This window comes from Salmo salar, chromosome 10, assembly GCF_965601325.2.
Source record: "Salmo salar chromosome 10, fSalSal1, whole genome shotgun sequence".
NCBI lineage: Eukaryota > Metazoa > Chordata > Actinopteri > Salmoniformes > Salmonidae > Salmo > Salmo salar.
The window spans coordinates 123,952,868-123,973,218 of NC_138300.1; the positions used below are offsets into that span (position 1 = coordinate 123,952,868).

General features: G+C 39.9%; 2 protein-coding genes across 2 annotated transcripts; both read left to right on the top strand.

Annotated features, from left to right (window-relative positions):
• Positions 1 to 442: 442 nt before the first annotated feature.
• LOC145858562 (uncharacterized) lies at positions 443 to 7,047 on the top strand. The gene is made up of 4 exons (XM_082956645.1): positions 443 to 1,349; positions 1,950 to 3,229; positions 5,722 to 6,197; positions 6,810 to 7,047. Exons 1-4 carry the CDS (start codon positions 554 to 556, stop codon positions 7,045 to 7,047), a joined length of 2,790 nt encoding a protein of 929 aa, XP_082812771.1. The 5' UTR covers positions 443 to 553.
• A 223-nt stretch (positions 7,048 to 7,270) lies between these two features.
• LOC106595068 (intestinal mucin-like protein) lies at positions 7,271 to 17,735 on the top strand. The gene is made up of 18 exons (XM_045688661.2): positions 7,271 to 7,310; positions 7,415 to 7,656; positions 8,051 to 8,222; positions 9,104 to 9,348; positions 9,916 to 10,099; positions 11,097 to 11,298; positions 11,632 to 11,810; positions 12,082 to 12,151; positions 12,812 to 12,954; positions 13,044 to 13,075; positions 13,508 to 13,676; positions 14,919 to 14,959; positions 15,140 to 15,304; positions 15,440 to 15,538; positions 15,849 to 15,977; positions 16,211 to 16,250; positions 16,592 to 16,712; positions 17,360 to 17,735. The coding sequence occupies exons 2-18, from the start codon at positions 7,624 to 7,626 to the stop codon at positions 17,538 to 17,540; spliced, it is 2,205 nt and encodes a 734-aa protein (XP_045544617.2). The 5' UTR covers positions 7,271 to 7,310; positions 7,415 to 7,623; the 3' UTR covers positions 17,541 to 17,735.
• Positions 17,736 to 20,351: the final 2,616 nt, after the last annotated feature.

Consider the following 20,351-nt stretch of genomic DNA (forward strand, 5'->3'; position numbering starts at 1 on the left):
ATTGGGATTTTAACACATACCTTATTGTGAATATAACACATAACATTGTTTTGTACTTTCAAATCATAACAAATAGCTCTGAATATCTTATTTGACTTTACATTTACATTTAAGTCATTTAGCAGACGCTCTTATCCAGAGCGACTTACAAATTGGTGCATTCACCTTATAATATCCAGTGGAACAACCACTTTACAATAGTGCATCTAAATATTTTTTGAAAGGTACTGTAAATATACTTTGAAAGGTACTGTAACCTTCTTTCTTTTTCTAGTCGTTGCTCATCAACTGAGGTCAGATGCAGCTATGATGTCCAAGGTAAGGAAAACCACTACAAACTGAAACATTAGCCAACATTATTCCCAAGATGGTAACATGACAAGATGATTACACGATAATAACTTGTATTCCCTATGAAAATCCTATTGCAGCTTGCTATTGTTTATTCAACGGCAGAACATACCCGTATGGAGCGACCATATATCACACATCTGACGGTGATGAGACCTGTATTACTGCCACCTGCAAAGAGAACGGAACAATTGTCCGGATTATGAACCACTGTCCCAACACCACAACTCCAACAACTACACCAAGTGTTACAACAAAACAGATATCCACAAAAGCACCGACCACCACAGTATTTGTTTTCTCAACTCCTACCACTACCCCCACAACAACCCCTACTTCACCAACAAACACTTCACCCACTACTACTCCATACTGCCTGACCAAGACTGTCTGTGATTGGTCAGAATGGATTGACAGTCACTATCCTACTACAGAAACAGGAGGAGATTATGAAACCATAGAAAATATAAGGAAAAATAGAACTGATATTTGTAGCCAACCTAAGGAAGTAGAATGCAGAGCCATAGGCTTCATCAATGTTTCTTTGGCCGATCTAAGTCAAAATGTTAAATGCAATCCCTCAGTTGGACTGATATGCCACAACAAGGATCAAGGCATCCCACCAATATGCTACAACTACGAGATCAGAGTCAGATGTTGTGCTGATGTTTGTACACCAACAACAACTTCTACCACTACCCCAACACCTACCTCTACCCCAACAACAACACGTACCACTACCCAAACAACTACTACAGCCACTACCCCAACAACAACCCCTACTACTACCCCAAAAACTACTACCACTACCCCAACAACTCCTACTACTACCCCAAAAACTACTACAACTCCACCAACAACAACCCCTACTACTACCCCAAAAACTACTACCAATACCCCAACAACAACCCCTACTACTACCCCAAAAACTACTACCACTACCCCAACAACTCCTACTACTACCCCAATAACTACGACAACTACCCCAACATCAAAACGTATCACTACCCCAACAACTACTACAGCTTCCCCTACAACATCTCCTACCACTACCCCAACAACTACTACCACTACCCCAACAACTACAACAACCCCCACAATAACTACTACCACTACCCCAACAACAAAACCTATCTCTACCCCATTAACTACTACAGCTACCAAAACAACATCTCCTACCACTACCCTAACAACTACTACAACTACCCACACAACAACTCCTGCCACTACCCCAATATCAAAAAATACAACTACCCCAACATCAAAACCAACCACTTCCCCAACAACATCTCCTACCACTACTCCAACAACTGCTACAACTACCCCAACAACATCTCCTATGACAACCCCAACAACAACTCCTACTACTACCCCAAAAATGACTACACCTCCACCAACAACCCCTACTACTACCCCAAAAACTACTACCACTACCTCAACAACAACTCCTACTACTACCCCCAAAACTACTACCACTACCCCAACAACAACTCCTACTACTACCCCAAAAACAACTACAACTACCCCAACAACAACTCCTACTACTACCCCAAAAACTACTACCAATACCCCAACAACAAATCCTACTACTACCCCAAAAACTACTACCAATACCCCAACAACAACTCCTACTACTACCCCAAAAACTACTACCAATACCCCAACAACAACTCCTACTACTACCCCAAAAACTACTACAACTACCCCAACAACAACTCCTACTACTACCCCAAAAACTACTACAACTACGCCAACAACAACTCCCACTACTACCCCAAAAATAACTACAACTACCCCAACAACAACTCCTACTACTACCCCAAAAACTACTACCAATACCCCAACAACAACTCCTACTACTACCCCAAAAACTACTACAACTACCCCAACAACAACTCCTACTACTACCCCAAAAACTACTACAACTACGCCAACAACAACTCCCACTACTACCCCAAAAATAACTACAACTACCCAAACAACAACTCCTACTACTACCCCAAAAATTACAACCACTAACCCAGCAACAACTCCTACTACTACCCCAAAAACTACTACCACTACCCCAACGACAACTCCTACTACTACCCTAAGTACTACTACCACTACCCCAACAACAACTTCTAATACTATCCCAAAAATGACTACCACTACCCCAACAACAACTCCTACAACTACCCCAAAAACTACTACAACTAACCCAACAACAACTCCTTCTCCTACCCCAAAAACGACTACAAATCCCCCAACAACAATCCCTACTACTACCCCAACTCCTACCACAACAATAACTAAAACTCCTACTACGACCCCAAAAACTACTACAACTCCACCAACAACAACCCCTACTACTACCCCAAAAACAACTACCTCTACCCCAACAACAACCCCTACTACTACCCCAACTACTACCACAACAATAACTACAACTCCAACTACTACCCCAAAAACTACTACCACTAATCCATCAACAACTCCTACTACTACCCCAAAAACTAATACAACTCCAACAACAACAACCCCTACTACTTCCCCAAAAACTGCTACAACTACCCCAACAATATCTCCTACTACTACCCCAAAACCTACTACAACTCCACCAACAACTCCTACTACTACCCCAACTACTACCACAACAATAACTACAACTCCTACTACTACCCCAAAAAAGACTACCACTACCCCAACAACAACTCCTACTACTACCGAAAAAACTACTACAAATCCACCAACAACTCCTACTACTACCCCAACTACTACCACAACAATAACTAAAACTCCTACTACTACCCCCAAAACTACTACACCTCCACCAACAACAACCCCTACTACTACCCAAAAAACTACTACAACTCCACCAACAACAACTCCTACTACTACCCCAAAAACTACTACCACTACCCCAACAACAACTCCTACTACTACCCCAAGTACTACTACCACTACCCCAACAACAACTCCTACCACTACCCCAAAAACTACTACAACTCCACCAAAAACAACTCCTACTACTACCCCAACTACTACCACAGGAATAACTACAACTCCTACTACTACCCCAAAAACTACTACACCTCCACCAACAACAACCCCTACTACTACCCAAAAAACTACTACCACTACCCCAACAAAAACTCCTACTACTACCCCAAACACTACTACAACTACCCCAACAACAACTCCTACTACAACCCCAAAAACTACTACCACTACCCCAACAACAACTCCTACTACTACCACAAAAACTACTACAACTCTACAAACAACAACCCCTACTACTACCCCAAAAACTATTACCACTACCCCAACAACAACTCCTACTACTACCCCAAAAACGACTACCAATACCCCAACAACAACTCCTACTACTACCCCAAAAACTACTACAACTACCCCAACAACAACTCCTACTACTACCCCAAAAACTACTACAACTACGCCAACAACAACTCCCACTACTACCCCAAAAATAACTACAACTACCCCAACAACAACTCCTACTACTACCCCAAAAACTACTACCAATACCCCAACAACAACTCCTACAACTACCCCAAAAACTACTACAACTACCCCAACAACAACTCCTACTACTACCCCAAAAACTACTACAACTACGCCAACAACAACTCCCACTACTACCCCAAAAATAACTACAACTACCCAAACAACAACTCCTACTACTACCCCAAAAATTACAACCACTAACCCAACAACAACTCCTACTACTACCCCAAAAACTACTACCACTACCCCAACAACAACTCCTACTACAACCCCAAAAACTACTACCACTACCCCAACAACAACTCCTACTACTACCACAAAAACTACTACAACTCTACAAACAACAACCCCTACTACTACCCCAAAAACTATTACCACTACCCCAACAACTACTCCTACTACTACCCCAACTACTACCACAACAATAACTAAAACTCCTACTACTACCCCCAAAACTACTACAACTCCACCAACAACAACCCCTACTACTACCCCAAACATTTTTACCATTTCCCCAACAATAACTCCTACTACTACCCCAAAAACTACTACCACTACTCCAACAACAACTCCTACTACTACCCCAAAAACTAATACAACTCCACCAACAACAACTCCTACTACTACCCCAACTACGACCACAACGATAACTATAACTCCTAATACTACCCCAAAAACTACTACAACTCCACCAACAACAACCCCTAGCACTACCCCAAAACCTACTACCACTACCCCAACAATAACTCCTACTACTACCCCAAAAACTACTACAACTCCACCAACAACAACTCCTACTACTACCCCAAAAACTACTACCACTACCCCAACAACAACTCCTACTATTACCCCAAGTACTACTACCAATACCCCAACAACAACTCCTACTACTACCCCAAAAACTACTACCACTACCCCAACAACAACTCCTACTACTACCCCAAGAATGACTACCACTACCCTAACAACAACTCCTACTACTGCCCCAAACACTACTACCAATACCCAAACAACAACTCCTACTACTTCCACAAAAACTACTACAACTCTACAAACAACAACCCCTACTACTACCCCAAAAACTACTACCACTACCCCAACAACAACTCCTGCCACTACCCCAAAAACTACTACAACTCCACCAACAACTCCTACTACTACCCCAACTACTACCACAGGAATAACTACAACTCCTACTACATCTCCACCAACAACAACCCCTACTACTACCCCAAAAACTACTACCACTACCACAACAACAACTCCTACCACTACCCCAAACACTACTACCACTACCCCAACAACAACTCCTACTACTACCCCAAAAACTACTACCACTACCCCAACAACAACTCCTACTACTACCCCAAGAACGACTACAACTACCCTAACAACAACTCCTACTACTACCCCAAACACTACTACCAACACCCCAACAACAACTCCTACTACTAGCACAAAAACTACTACAACTCTACAAACAATAACCCCTACTACTACCCCAAAAACTATTACCACTACCCCAACAACAACTCCTACCACTACCCCAAAAACTACTACAACTCCACCAACAACAACTCCTACTACTACCCCAACTACTACCACAACAATAACTATAACTCCGACTACTACCCCAAAAACTACTACACCTCCACCAACAACAACCCCTACTACTACCCCAAAAACCGCTACCACTACCCCAACAACTGCTCCTACTACTACCCCAAAAACTACTACCACTACCCCAACAACAACTCCTACTACTACCCCAAGTACTACTACCAATACCCCAACAACAACTCCTACTACTACCCCAAAAACTACTACCACTACCCCAACAACAACTCCTACTACTACCCCAAGAACGACTACCACTACCCTAACAACAACTCCTACTACTACCCCAAACACAACTACCAATACCCCAACAACAACTCCTACTACTACCACAAAAACTACTACAACTCTACAAACAACATCCCCTACTACTACCCCAAAAACTACTACCACTACCCCAACAACAACTCCTACCACTACCCCAAAAACTACTACAACTCCACCAACAACAACCCCTACTACTACCCCAACTACTACCACAACAATAACTACAACTCCTACTACTACCCCAAAAACTATTACACCTCCACCAACAACAACCCCTACTACTACCCCAAAAACTACTACCACTACCCCAACAATAACTCCTACTACTACCCCAAAAATGACTACACCTCAACCAACAACAACCTCTACTATTACCCCAAAAACTACTACCGCTACCCCAACAACAACTCCTACTACTACCCCAAAGATGACTACCGCTACCCCAACAACTACTCGTATTACTACCCCAACTACTACCACAACAACAACTACAACTCCTACTACTACCCCAAAAACTACTACACCTCCACCAACAACAACCCCTACTACTACCCCAAAAACTACTACCACTACCCCAACAACAACTCCTACTACTACCCCAAAAATGACTACACCTCCACCAACAACCCCTACTACTACCCCAAAAACTACTACCACTACCTCAACAACAACTCCTACTACTACCCCCAAAACTTCTACCACTACCCCAACAACAACTCCTACTACTACCCCAAAAACGACTACAACTCCACCAATAACAACTCCTACTACTACCCCAAAAACTCCTACCACTACCCCAACAACAACCTCTACTACTACCCCAACTACTACCACAATAACTACTACAACTCCTACTACTACCCCAAAAACTACTACCACTACCCCAACAACAACTCCTACTACTACCACTAAATCTACTATCACTCCACCAACAACAACCCCTACTACAACCCCAACTACTACCACAACAATAATTACAACTCCTACTACTAACCCAAAAACTACTACCACTACCCCAACAACAACTCCTACTACTACCCCAAAAACTACTACAATTACCCCAACAGCTACTACAACTCCATCATCAACAACTCCTATTACTACCCCAAAAATGACAACCACTACCCCAACAACAGCTCCTACTACTACCCCAAAAACTTCTACCACTACCCCAACAACAACTCCTACTACTACCCCAAAAACTACTACAATTACCCCAACAGCTACTACCACTACCCCAACAACAACTCTTACCACTACCCCAACTACTACCACAACAACAACTCAGACAAGGACTACCTCTGAGAAAATGACAACTGCCACCACCAAAGCATCTACCCCAATAACAGACATCATTGTAGTCACAAATGCACCATATCCATCGAAATCACCCTCACCTCAAGTGCAAATTACAACGTTGACAATACAGACAGAAAAAACTACACACACCCTCACAACCCTCCACACCACACGACACCCCCTCCCCACGCACCCCTACCCACCACCCCACCCCTCCCACCCCACCACATTATGTTTTTGCACATACAAAAATCTACATTTCCCTGCTGGTAAGTGATAGTTTCCTTCATTCAAATGATCAATTCTGACTACATAATGCATTCATACACTTCATTTAATATCTATTTATTACTAATAATATGTTTTTGTTTAGGTTCCTTGATATATAATGAGACTGACGGGGCAGGCTGGTGTTTCACCTCCTACTGTAACTCAAGTTGTATTGTTGAGAAACAAGCCAGACCATGTCCCTCTACGACCCCAGCTACAGTCAGCACTGTCTCAACTACAGTCAGCACTGTCTCAGCAACAACAGAAGCTACACATACTACACCATCTACATTGTCCCCGACTACACCTTACATGGGCTGTGAATATGCCATTCCACCAAGAAAGGTAATGAAATAAATTAAACGGAATATTTGTGTTTCTTAGTTCATATTGTTGTGTAGTTCATAGTGGTGTGTAGTTCATAGTGTTGTGTAGTTTAAAGTGTTGTGTAGTTCATAGTGTTGTGTAGTTTATAGTGTGTGTGTAGTTCATAGTGTTGTGTAGTTTATAATGTTGTGTAGTTCATAGTGTTGTGTAGTTCATAGTGTTGTGCAGTTCACAGTGTTGTGTAGTTCATAGTGTTGTGTAGTTTATAGTGTTGTGTAGTTATAGTGTTGTGTAGTTTATAATGTTGTGTAGTTATAGTGTTGTGGTAGTTCATAGTGTTGTGCAGTTCACAGTGTTGTGTAGTACGTAGTGTGTTTACTTTCAGGACTAAAACATACATTTTCAACTTTAGGATGGAGAGACTTGGAAGACAGACAACTGCACTACTCAAACTTGCCACAGCGGTGTAATTACCACAACGTCTGTGGCCTGTAAGTCTGTTGTAGAGCCTGTGTGTGAAAATGGATATCCACCAGCTAAAGTCTATGACGAATCAGGTTGCTGCTATCACTACGAATGTGAATGTAAGTTCAAAACTTAATGTTTTTAATTATCTTCTCTCCTTCTACAAATACTTAGTACTCCAAGTTTACTTGTTTTAAAGATGTCCTCCAGTGATTTTTGAACATTTGCTGTTGAAAGGTGATATCCCAAGTATAAATACTGTAAAGTACACACACTAAAGGGAAAAGAAATACAATATGTTTTGAACAAAGTAGTGTTTTTTTTTGGACACAACCGCACATTTCTAGGAGTAGGGCCATTCAAGGAGTTGGTCTGAGCCAGGGGCGCAACTTTGGTTTTAGAAGTATTATTATCATCATCCAGTCAGATAAACACACCAAACAACCTACTCGAAGGCGTCCGCATGGTCCTAAAGCACAGTGTTGCCTTGTTTTGTATCACATTCCAATGATTTACATTACATTACAGTCATTTAACAGACGCTCTTATCCAGAGCGACTTACAGTAGTGAATACATACATTTCATTTATTTTTTATTTTTTTATTTTTTTGTACTGGCCCCCCGTGGGAATCGAACCCACAACCCTGGTGTTGCAAACACCATGCTGGCATTGCAAACACCATGCTCTACCAACTGAGCCACAGGGAAGTCCAATGATAAAACTGGGGGTGGACAAAAATGCCATTTCAGAATGTGAGGGTGATTCCCACCATCCCCCTCGTCTCCCCATCCCCAGTGAAAGTTGCACCCTTGGTCTGATCTGATGGTGACATTGTGATGTTATCAGCTTGTGCCATTTCATGAGGATACCTAGACCACCTGTGGTGTTCAGTAAATCAGGTGTTAAATGAGGCTAAAAGGAGACTGGAGTAGGACATTAAACTCTTGTATTGATGAGTGATCTATCTATTTGATACCTTTTTCTGTTCCATCTCTCAGGTATATGCTATGGATGGGGAGACCCTCACTACGTCACATTTGATGGCCAGTATTACAGTTTCCAGGAAAACTGCACCTACGTTTTGATGAAAGAAATAGTTCCTCGACAGAACTTCAGTGTCAACATCGACAACTATAACTGCGATCCGTCTGGACATGCGACCTGCCCTCAGTCTCTGATTGTCTATTACAAGTCCTATAAAATTGTTCTTACTCCGAAGAGATTAAACGTGACAACAAATGTGGTAATTATAACTGTGCTATTGTACACATTTATACACTTAAAAAAGGTGCACTTTGAGATAGACATTATTTGATACAGACATTATTTGATACAGACATTATTTGATACAGACATTATTTGAGATAGACATTCTTTGACATAGACATTCTCATACCACTTTAAGACTTAAAATAATCTAGCTTCATATTTTGAAATGTATTATTTACTTTTTGTAACGTGGGGGTATTGATTAATAATAATATAATATCTGATCTTGTCGACTACGACAAATGTAATTTGCAATACTACACTTCAGTAGTTACAAATAGTTATTTAACAACATTACATATTGGTTAACCACTTTGATGATGCCATCACGTCAACTCAAAAACCATCATCAAGGTATCTGAAACAGTCCCATGACATTTCAAAGATTTTCATTTTAATGACAAAAGATTGACAGACTACCAACTCTTCTTGTGACTTCATTTAGTTCTGGAAACCGTTCAAATCTGATCTACAGTATTGTAATGTTATTCTGTTCTCTATTCTCATTCGTTATGTAATGTTTTTACTTATCATTCACAAGGTTTACATCAATGGAAATCAGATCTTCCCGACCTTTTCTAATGAAGACCTCATGATCACCAGCACTGGGGTACAGTTACTGTTGAAGATCCCTGCCATTAAAGCAACAGTGATGTTTAAGTCCCTTATGTTCAGTGTAACCCTGCCAAACTCCCTATTCCACAACAACACAGAGGGGCAGTGTGGTAAGTATGTAGGAATTGACTGCATCCCAAATGGCACACTGTTCCCAATGTAGTGCACTCCTTTTAACCACCTTTTAACCAGGGGGAATAGGGTCCCAATGTAGTGCACTCCTTTTAACCAGGGGGAATAGGGTCCCATTGTAGTGCACTCCTTTTAACCACCTTTTAACCAGGGGGAATAGGGTCCCAATGTAGTCCACTCCTTTTAACCAGGGGGAATAGGGTCCCATTGTAGTGCACTCCTTTTAACCACCTTTTAACCAGGGGGAATAGGGTCCCAATGTAGTGCACTCCATTTAACCAGGGGGAATAGGGTCCCATTGTAGTGCACTCATTTTAACCTCCTTTTAACCAGGGGGATTAGGGTCCCAATGTAGTGCACTCCTTTTAACCAGGGGGAATAGGGTCCCAATGTAGTGCACTCATTTTAACCTCCTTTAACCAGGGGGAATAGGGTCCCAATGTAGTGCACTCCTTTTAACCAGGGGGAATAGGGTCCCATTGTAGTGCACTCCTTTTAACCATCTTTTAACCAGGGGGAATAGGGTCCCAATGTAGTGCACTCCTTTTAACCAGGGGGAGTAGGGTTCCATTGTAGTGCACTCCTTTTAACCAGGGGGAATAGGGTCCCAATGTAGTGCACTCCTTTTAACCACCTTTTAACCAGGGGAAATAGGGTTCCATTGTAGTGCACTCCTTTTAACCAGGGGGAATAGGGTCCCATTTGGGATGCACCCATAATGACAACAAACACTTTAAGTATCAATCAGAAGAACAGCTTGTAGTACTCTGTGAGTAAACTGAACATTTGTTGCAATGATTTGATGTTATTTTGTTGAATGTTATTGTATTTTCATGATATTAAACAGTTCACTGTACAGTTACAATGATAGCAAAACCAATTAAAATATACTGTAGGTAGGTTATAAGCAGCTGTTTCTGACATCAAAGAACTTGTGTTTATTCTCATTCCCATATTTATTTTACCTTTATAAAGGTACCTGTGACAATAACAGGAAAAACGATTGCAGATTACCGAATGGACAGATTGATCCATCATGTCCTGGGATGGCTCATGAATGGAAGATTTCTGATGATGAAAAACCCTACTGTGAACTGCAACCCCCTACTCCACCTACCCCTACGCCTCCAACCTGCCCGTCAGGAAACACAGCAATCTGTGACATCATTGTTAGCCCGTAAGACGTGCAACCTTGTAATAACACAAAGAGAGCTATATTCCAAAGGGAATCTGATTGAGGTTGCTATGACACTGTATACATACAAGTCTGTAAACTTTCCGTTAAAGGCATGGGTTGTTGTTCCATAACTTAGAACCAAACTTATCTTGCAGACTGTTTATGCCATATAAAATATGTCATATTCTTAAGAACTTCATAGATGCTTCACAAATAATTTAGCGTGTAAGGCATACAGTAATCAATATTTGTAAGTGATCTGTTGTGCCATGTTATATGCCCCTTTTGGGTTAGGCCTATATAATAACTTAAATGGGTTCTTTATTTTGGAAGGGTCTTTAAGCAATGCCATGACGTTATCCCACGACAACCCTTCTTCGAGGCCTGTAAGTTTGATGTTTGCCTCATGCCAAATATGTCAATCGGCTGCTCCAGCCTGGAAGCCTACGCCGTGAGGTGTGCAGCAGCTGGAGTCTGTATCGACTGGAGGAACTCAACTAATGGAAAATGTGGTAGGGAAGGACTTTCAAATCAAATAAGGGTTGTATCCCAAATGGGATCCTATTCCCTACATAGTGCACTGCTTTTGACCAGAATGCGGCCAATAGTAATGATCTATGAAGGGAATAGGATCCCATTTGGGATGCAGACAAGATCATAACACGGTTTTAAATCATTCTAATAACTTTAAGATTTATCAATATTAATTGTATTTTGGCAACCTGCATTTACAAATTGAGTTCTTACTGTTTTGTCTTTCATTCCATCTTGACCATATTACAGAACTGACATGCCCTAAGACCAAAGTGTATAAGGCATGTGGCTCTACTATCCAGCCAACATGCAATTCAAGGTATCCATCTCATTCCCATCTCATCTCATTCTCATTTCATTCCCATCTCATCTCATACCCATCCCATTCCCTTCTCATTCCTATCTCATTTTATTCTCATTTCATTCCCATCTCATTCCCATCTCATTCTCATTCCCATCACATTCCAATCTCATCTCATTCTCATTTCATTCCCATCTAATCTCATACACATCTCTTTCCTGTCTCATTTCATTCCCATCTCATTCTCATTCCCATCTCATTCTCATTCCCATCTCATTCCCATCTCATTCTCATTTCATTTCATTCCCATCTCCTTCTCATTCCCATATCATTCTCATTCCCATCTCATTCCCATCTCATCTCATTCTCATTCCCATCTCATTCCCATCTCATCTCATTCTCATTTCATTACCATCTCATCTCATTCCCAACTCATCTCATTCTCATTCTCATCTCATTCCCATCTCATTCCCATCTCATTCTCATCTCATCTCATTCCCATCTCATTCTCATTCTCATCTCATTCCCATCTCATCTCATTCCCATCTCATCTCATTTCCATCTCATCTCATTCCCATCTCATTATTTTACACCACTACCTAATGGACATGCATTCTTAAAGGTTTCCATTATATTAAACCTTTCTAGTCTGTAATGAATTGTTTTCTCTTGTCATAGATACAATGACAAATATGTGCATTCATGTCAGGGAGCACAAATGACCCGTGACTTTGTATGTGACTCATTCATGGAGGGCTGTTTCTGCCCTGAGGGTACCGTCTTGTTCAACACATTCTCTGACACCTGTGTTCGTGACTGTGGTAAGGATATGTCAGTTTGAGGAATACATTGTTTAATTGTGTCTCAAAGTACTACCATGTATGACTTAAAATCTTATTTTCCCTTCAAGGATGTACTGGACCTGATGGAAAACCCAAACAGGTAATAATGTGGATGTATACCACAATGAATCTGTCAGAAGAAATGGTTCAACAGCTCACTTCACATTATAGCCCACAAAAAGGTTCTGTATAGAACCCCAATTATTTTAAGCAGTTTACTAGTTTCATTGGGGCTTGTTAGTGGTCCAAGCCCTGAAGAGGCTGGAGCCCTATTGTTATTATCAATCAATCAAATGTATTTGATAAAGCCCTTTTTTCATCACCAGTGGTCACAAAGCGCTTTACAGATACCCAGCCTAAAACCTCAAAGAGCTGGCAATGCAGAGTCAGAAAGACAGTGCTAGGAAAAACTCCCTAGAAGGAAGGAACCTAGGAATAAACCAAGAGAGGAACCCGGTTCTGAGGGGTTGCCAGTCCTCATCTTAATAAGTTTCAAATCTCTGCTAACAGTGTTTGTTTTGTCCCAACACAGTTTGGTGAGACTTGGAACAGTAACTGCCAGAAGTGCACGTGTAATGCTGACACACTGAGTGTCCAGTGTGAACCAGTGAAATGTCCGCCACAAGAAATTGTTACCTGTAAGAAGTACGGTGAGGTGTTGGTCAACGAGACGGTGGCCTGCTGTCAGATAAATAAATGTGGTGAGTAGAGACAGGATCTGAGTTGAGACCGGATAGAGGAACCATGTTGTGCGAGCAGGTTAGCTGGGTACCAGTCTGTTTGTGCTAAATGTTTGGCATATGACAAGGAGTACAAGGAGTGTTGCAAAGCATCTATAACATGCTTTATAAAGGGTTCATAAATGTGGCATAACTCTGTGACATAATCACCAGACTGTGAATAGTGTAGCTTGTCCCTGAGCTGGTGGACCAATGGTTTCTTACCTCTCTTTCTGCTGGAGGTACTGCATGTTGATTCCAACCTTAAAAGTAACAACAAAGAAATTTAGCAGGTGTGTTAGGAAATGCCTTTATCACACCAATTAAATTACATTTAAGGGCTTTATTGGCATGGGAAACATATGTTAACATTGCCAAAGCAAGTGAAGTAGATAATAAACAAAAGTGAAATTAACTATAAAAATGAACAGTCAACATTACACTCATACAAGTTCCAAAAGAATAAAGACATTTCAAATGTCATATTGTGTCTATATACAGTACAGTGTTGTAAAGATGTGCAAATTATTTGAAATAACAATTGAGATAGCGACAATATGTAATCTAACTCAACACTTAACTACTATAAACTCATATAAATTACAATAAATATAGGTTAACTAACTTGTTTTTCGATCTCCAGTAGCAGCACAAGTTAAGAATTTGATTTGCGAAATCATTACATAATCAGCGTAGTACGTCTCATCAGCAACACTAAAAATAAGTACCTCCGGGTCAAGCAATATTGATACATTTCAAATTAAAAGTCCCCTACTTAATAGTTGAAAAGGGTCAATAACCATTCACGATATATGATACACTATTGTTAAAACATGAACAATGATTCATATTTGTTTATATTTTAAGTGACATTTTCCAAGGTGAAAGAATATGCCCCCAAAGGAATATGCCACATTTATGAACTCTTTATAGAGCATGACATATGGTTATAGATGATTTGTAACACATTTCGGTAGTGTTTATGAAGCCTTTATACTGACCATGTTATTGGACCATGTTATTGGACCATGTGATTGGACCATGTCATTGGACCATCACGCACCATAATTTCAAAACTGTGTATAGTGATAAAACAGTGACTTCATATTTCATGGTGCGGGTGTCATGATGGTAACATGGTGCCGGAAAATGTGACTAACTTAACTGTTCAACAACTGTAATGTCTCAACCATTGTCTGACCCTTTTATTGTGTGTTCTCTCAGTACCCAAACCTGTTTGTGTCCACAACAATACTGAATACACGGTGAGAAGTAACACTTTTTTGATATCACTCTGCACAACTATATTTTTGTAGGCAGAACAGAGCAGTATTACAATAAATCATTTGTAAATTGTGTATAAAATAAACCTAAATATTGATGTGTCAATCACAGATTGCCCCTTTAAGTAATCCTGAGAGCCACTGTGGCCCCAAGCTTAATTTTTGCTTCAGTACATGATACTAACTCTTGCTTGCATTCTCCAGCTTGGTGAAAATGTTCCCAGCGGCACCTGTGAGGAGTGCAAGTGTGGCCCTAATAAGGATCCAGTTTCCAAGCTGTATGTTGTAGACTGTGTCCAAATCAACTGTTCCACCACCTGCCAAACGGTACTGTACTCGGGATAATGGCAATCTCAGTTTAACATAAGTGAAACATTTTACATGGTAGGCTATACAGTATAATATTCCAGGTATATATGAAGGAAATCCACTAATGATGTCACCTTGTTGATTCTCCTCCAGGGTTATGAGTATGAAGTCGTACCTGAGAAATGTTGTGGAACGTGTGTCCAGAAGGACTGTGTTGTAGTTCTCCCAGATGCCACATCTCACATCATTCAGGTGACGTTGATGAGATAATGCACCCAAATTAGATTCTTTTTAATATCGGTTATCTTTGTTATATCTCAAAGGGACGAATTACATCACTAATGAGAACATTTAAATGCTTACAAATGTTCATAAATGCATAATAAATGATCATAAATGTTAAAGGTGTAAATACTTAAGAATTGTACTGCTTGTTTACATTTTCAAATAATGAAGTACTTATTCCTGAAAAGTTTATAAATGATTTATCCATGCTTATTTATTGAAGTTTTTATAACATACAGTATTCATTTATCAACATTTATGTTTTGCTATTTGACAGCTTGGGAAGTTTTGGTCACCCCCTAGTGACCGCTGTGTGAAGTATGACTGCTCAAAAACAAACAAACAGCTCATCGTTGTGAAATCCAAATTGGAATGCCCAGTGTTCCGTCCAGAGGACTGCGTCCCTGTAAGTAGATGAGGAAACTGGTTGAATGTGTTTGTTTGAAGTAAAGTAACTATACCTAAATACACTGGTTGCTTCATTTGATAGTAACTTTTAAGTTATATTGAATTTACACCCGAGTAGTATATTCATAGATGATCATAGTTTTCCATTATAACATCTATACTGTGTTCTCTAGCTCAATAGACTGTAACTAGTCATATCCAAATTGAGCTGAACGCTATTCTTTTTGACAGGGAACTGAGAAAACTGATGCAAATGGATGTTGCACAACCTGTAAGTTAAAACAATATACTGATTCATTTATAAATATTCATGATTTGTGTGAAGTTGTATTTTTTGTTTATACATCAGATCTACTAGTCAAATATAACCTCTTATGAACATAACCTCTTATGAACATAACCTCTTATGAACATAACCTCTTATGAACCTAACCTCTTATGAACCTAACCTCTCATGACTTAATAAATCAATGTTGAGTTTCTGTAGATGAAACTGAATACAGTTATGATGTGATATACTTTTTCAAGTTGCTCAAAGTCTGTGCACTTTACATAGTAAGGGGGAAAGTCACCACTTTAAAATGTTCTCCTTAACTCTGTCTACCTAAACAGGCACTTTACGCAGTCACTGTGATGTGAAGAACACCACTACCTACCTCGAGGTGAATAACTGCACGTCTACTGTGCCGGTGGAAATCTCAGCCTGCGGGGGATCCTGTGGAACGTCTTCTATGTGAGTACAAACTCTAAATAAGAACACACACACACACGCCAAAAAGCACACAGAATCAAACGCAACAGGCATTTTGGTCTTGCAGAAATTTGTACTTGGGGAATTGGATTGAAGGGTGAGAAATCAATGTGTCACGGACGTCGTAGTAAGTGGACCAAGGCGTAGCGGGTTGAGTGCTCATTTTCACTTTTTATTTTGAACACTTAAATAATCAAAACAATAAACGAACGAACTAACAGTCTTGCAGGCTAAACAGAGCAGTGCAAAGAACAACCTCCCAAAAATCCCATAATAAACATACTCCTAATTATAGGACCTTCAATCAGAGGCAACGATAAACAGCTGCCTTCAATTGAAGGCCCAATTCCAATTACCTAAACATAGATCTAAACACCCTAGAACAGTCATGGAAATATACAAACATCTAATATAGACCAAAACCCCGGAATACATAAATCAAACACCCCTCTACATAAACAACACACCCCGAACCATATATAACAAATACCGCCTGCCACGTCCTGACCAAACTATAATAACAAATAACCCCTTTACTGGTCAGGACGTGACACAATGGGAGTTGACCTATGGCAGAATAAATTTGGTACTGTTTCTAACAGTGATGTTTGTTGTGTCCTGTTTGCTAGGTACTCTGCAGAGAAAAACACCTTGATGCACTCCTGCTCCTGCTGTCAGGAGATGTCTACCAGTGAGAGGAAGGTGGAGATGCTCTGCCCTGACGGGAAGAAGATCATGCAGAACTACATTTACATTGATAAGTGCGGCTGCCATGACTCTGAGTGTGACAAGAAGAACCACGTAGATTAGGCCTTGAAGAATTAAGTCTTTTGAAATGTTCTTATTTACATTAACTGCATGGAATATTAAATACTTTTATCTAAAGGGGAAACCAATAGGGGCTGTCTAATTATCATATAGGCTACTTTCATGAACTGTATGTCCTTTCTCTCTACACTATCATAGACATTATGCAAACGTATTAAACTGATGAAGAAGCATGAAGTCATTATCTTTCTTGTTTTATTTCATATTGTCAAGCGCATCAATGTGTGACTAGGTAAAAAGTACACATAGTATTTAATAAAGAACACATTCATTACATAACTGTTACTTTTAAAAGGGGCAATCTGCAATTCAAACAACAACAAAGTGGCCAACCTGCCACTGTTTTGGCAAAAACCTGAAGGATGGGGCTGGAGAAATGTAACCACTCTCAAATTCATAGAGAGGGCCTTCGATGCAAGGAATGACCGTCCATGATATCAACATTATAGTGGAAACTATGTTGAATGAACCAGTGTGTGCTCAGTGGGTAATATATTATTAGAAAAACAATTAGGGTACACAATATGCATGCAGTCACTGACAACTTACCATGAGATGTTTTCTAAACGGATGTGATTGAATGTAACAAACTGGCTACCTATCTGTCATTTCCAGAAATCCTCTCACTGATAGAAATAACATAAATCTGTTTTATGTTTAGCCAATTCTATATCAATGAATGTATCTGTCATTTCAAGATGTAGCTAATATTCACCTAAATATTTGTTTACTTATTGACATTTAGATGATATTTTTAGCCAGAGAGAAAGTTTATAGCAAGTTGAACATTTGATTTAACCTCTATGGTCCCACCCCTGGTACACCCTATCAACAGCAGGTGAAATATCAAGGGTGCCAAATTTGAAAACAATTAAAAGTCATAATTCAAATTTCTCAAACATACAACTATCTTACACCCTTTGAAAGATAAACATCTCCTTAACCTCTCTGGGCTAGGCGGGACGAAATCGTCCCACCTACGCAACAGCCAGTGTAATCCCGTGGCGCGTTATTCAAATACCTTAGAAATGCTATTACTTCAATTTCTCAAACATATGACTATTTTACACCATTTTAAAGACAAGACTCTCGTTAATCTAACCACACTGTCCGATTTCAAAAAGGCTTTACAACGAAAGCAAAACATTAGATTATGTCAGCAGAGTACCCAGCAAGAAATAATCAGACACCCATTTTTCAAGCTAGCATATAATGTCAAATAAACCCAAACCACAGCTAAATGCAGCACTAACCTTTGATGATCTTCATCAGATGACAACCCTAGGACATTATGTTATACAATACATGCATGTTTTGTTCAATCAAGTTCATATTTATATCAAAAACCAGCTTTTTACATTAGCATGTGACGTTCAGAACTAGCAAACTTCAGGTGAATTTACTAAATTACTCACGATAAACGTTCACAAAAAACATAATTATTTTAAGAATTATAGATACAGAACTCCTCTATGCACTGGCTATGTCCGATTTTAAAATAGCTTTTCGGTGAAAGCACATTTTGCAATATTCTCAGTAGATAGCCCGGCATCACAGGGCTAGCTATTTAGACACCCATCAAGTTTAGCACTCACCAAAATCAGATTTACTATAAGAAAAATGTTATTACCTTTGCTGTCTTCGTCAGAATGCACTCCCAGGACTTCTACTTCAATAACAAATGTTGGTTTGGTTAAAAATAATCCATAGTTATATCCAAATATCCTCTGTTTTGTTCGTGCGTTCAAGACACTATCCGAATGGTAAAGAAGGGTGACGCGCAAGATGCATTTCGTGACAAAAAAAATCTAAATATTCCATTACCGTACTTCGAAGCATGTCAACCGCTGTTTAAAATCAATTTTTATGCCATTTTTCTCGTAAAAAAGCGATGATATTCCGACCGGGAAAGCGTGTTTAGGTTCAAAGACGAAAGAAAATAAAACAGGGGGTCGACTCGTGCACGCACCTCAGCCCATTGTCCTCTGATAGAGCACTTGCCAAAAGCGCTAATGTTTTTCAGCCCGCCGCTGGAATTACATCATTCAGCTTTTTCCCGCCTTCTGAGAGCCTATGGGAGCCGTAGGAAGTGTCACGTTACAGCAAAGATCCTCAGTCTTCAATAAACAGAGTCAAGAAGCTCAAGGAATGGTCAGAGAGGGCACTTCCTGTACAGAGTCTTCTCAGGTTTTTGCCTGCCATATGAGTTCTGTTATACTCACAGACACCATTCAAACAGTTTTAGAAACTTTAGGGTGTTTTCTATCCCAAGCCAATAATTATATGCATATTCTAGTTTCTGGGCAGTAGTAATAACCAGATTAAATCGGGTACATTTTTTATCCGGCCGTGTAAATACTGCCCCCTATCCATATCAGGTTAATCTAACCACGTTGTCCGATTTCAAAAAGGCTTTACGGCGAAAGCATAAAGTTAGATTATGTTAGGACAGTACATTGAAAATAGCTGTGTGTAATGTTTTGTCAATGGAAAGACAGGCGTCACCAAAAGCAGAAAACCAGCTAAAATTATGCACTAACCTTTGACAATCTTCATCAGATGACACTCCTAGGACATTATGTTAGACAATACATGCATTTTTTGTTCTATCAAGTTCATATTTATATCCAAAAACAACGTTTTACTATGGCGTTGATGTTGAGGAAATATTTTCCCTCCAATACCGCCAGTCAATCAGCACAACAAATTAAATAATTACTATTCGAAAACATTGGTAAAATATTATAATGTCATTCAAAGAATTATAGATTAACCTGTTAGGGCTAGGGGGCA

Excerpts from the sequence above, each read along its gene's own strand:
- LOC145858562 (XM_082956645.1), top strand. The coding sequence starts at position 554 with ATGAACCACTGTCCCAACACCACAACTCCAACAACTACACCAAGTGTT. Across the intron at positions 1,350-1,949 it reads AACTACCCCAACATCAAAAC|AAACTACTACCAATACCCCA; the intron begins GTATCACTACCC and ends CTACTACCCCAA. Across the intron at positions 6,198-6,809 it reads CGCTACCCCAACAACTACTC|CTACTACAACTCCATCATCA; the intron begins GTATTACTACCC and ends TTACCCCAACAG.
- LOC106595068 (XM_045688661.2), top strand. The coding sequence starts at position 7,624 with ATGGGCTGTGAATATGCCATTCCACCAAGAAAG. Across the intron at positions 13,677-14,918 it reads CTGTCAGATAAATAAATGTG|TACCCAAACCTGTTTGTGTC; the intron begins GTGAGTAGAGAC and ends GTGTTCTCTCAG. Across the intron at positions 16,713-17,359 it reads TCCTGTGGAACGTCTTCTAT|GTACTCTGCAGAGAAAAACA; the intron begins GTGAGTACAAAC and ends CCTGTTTGCTAG.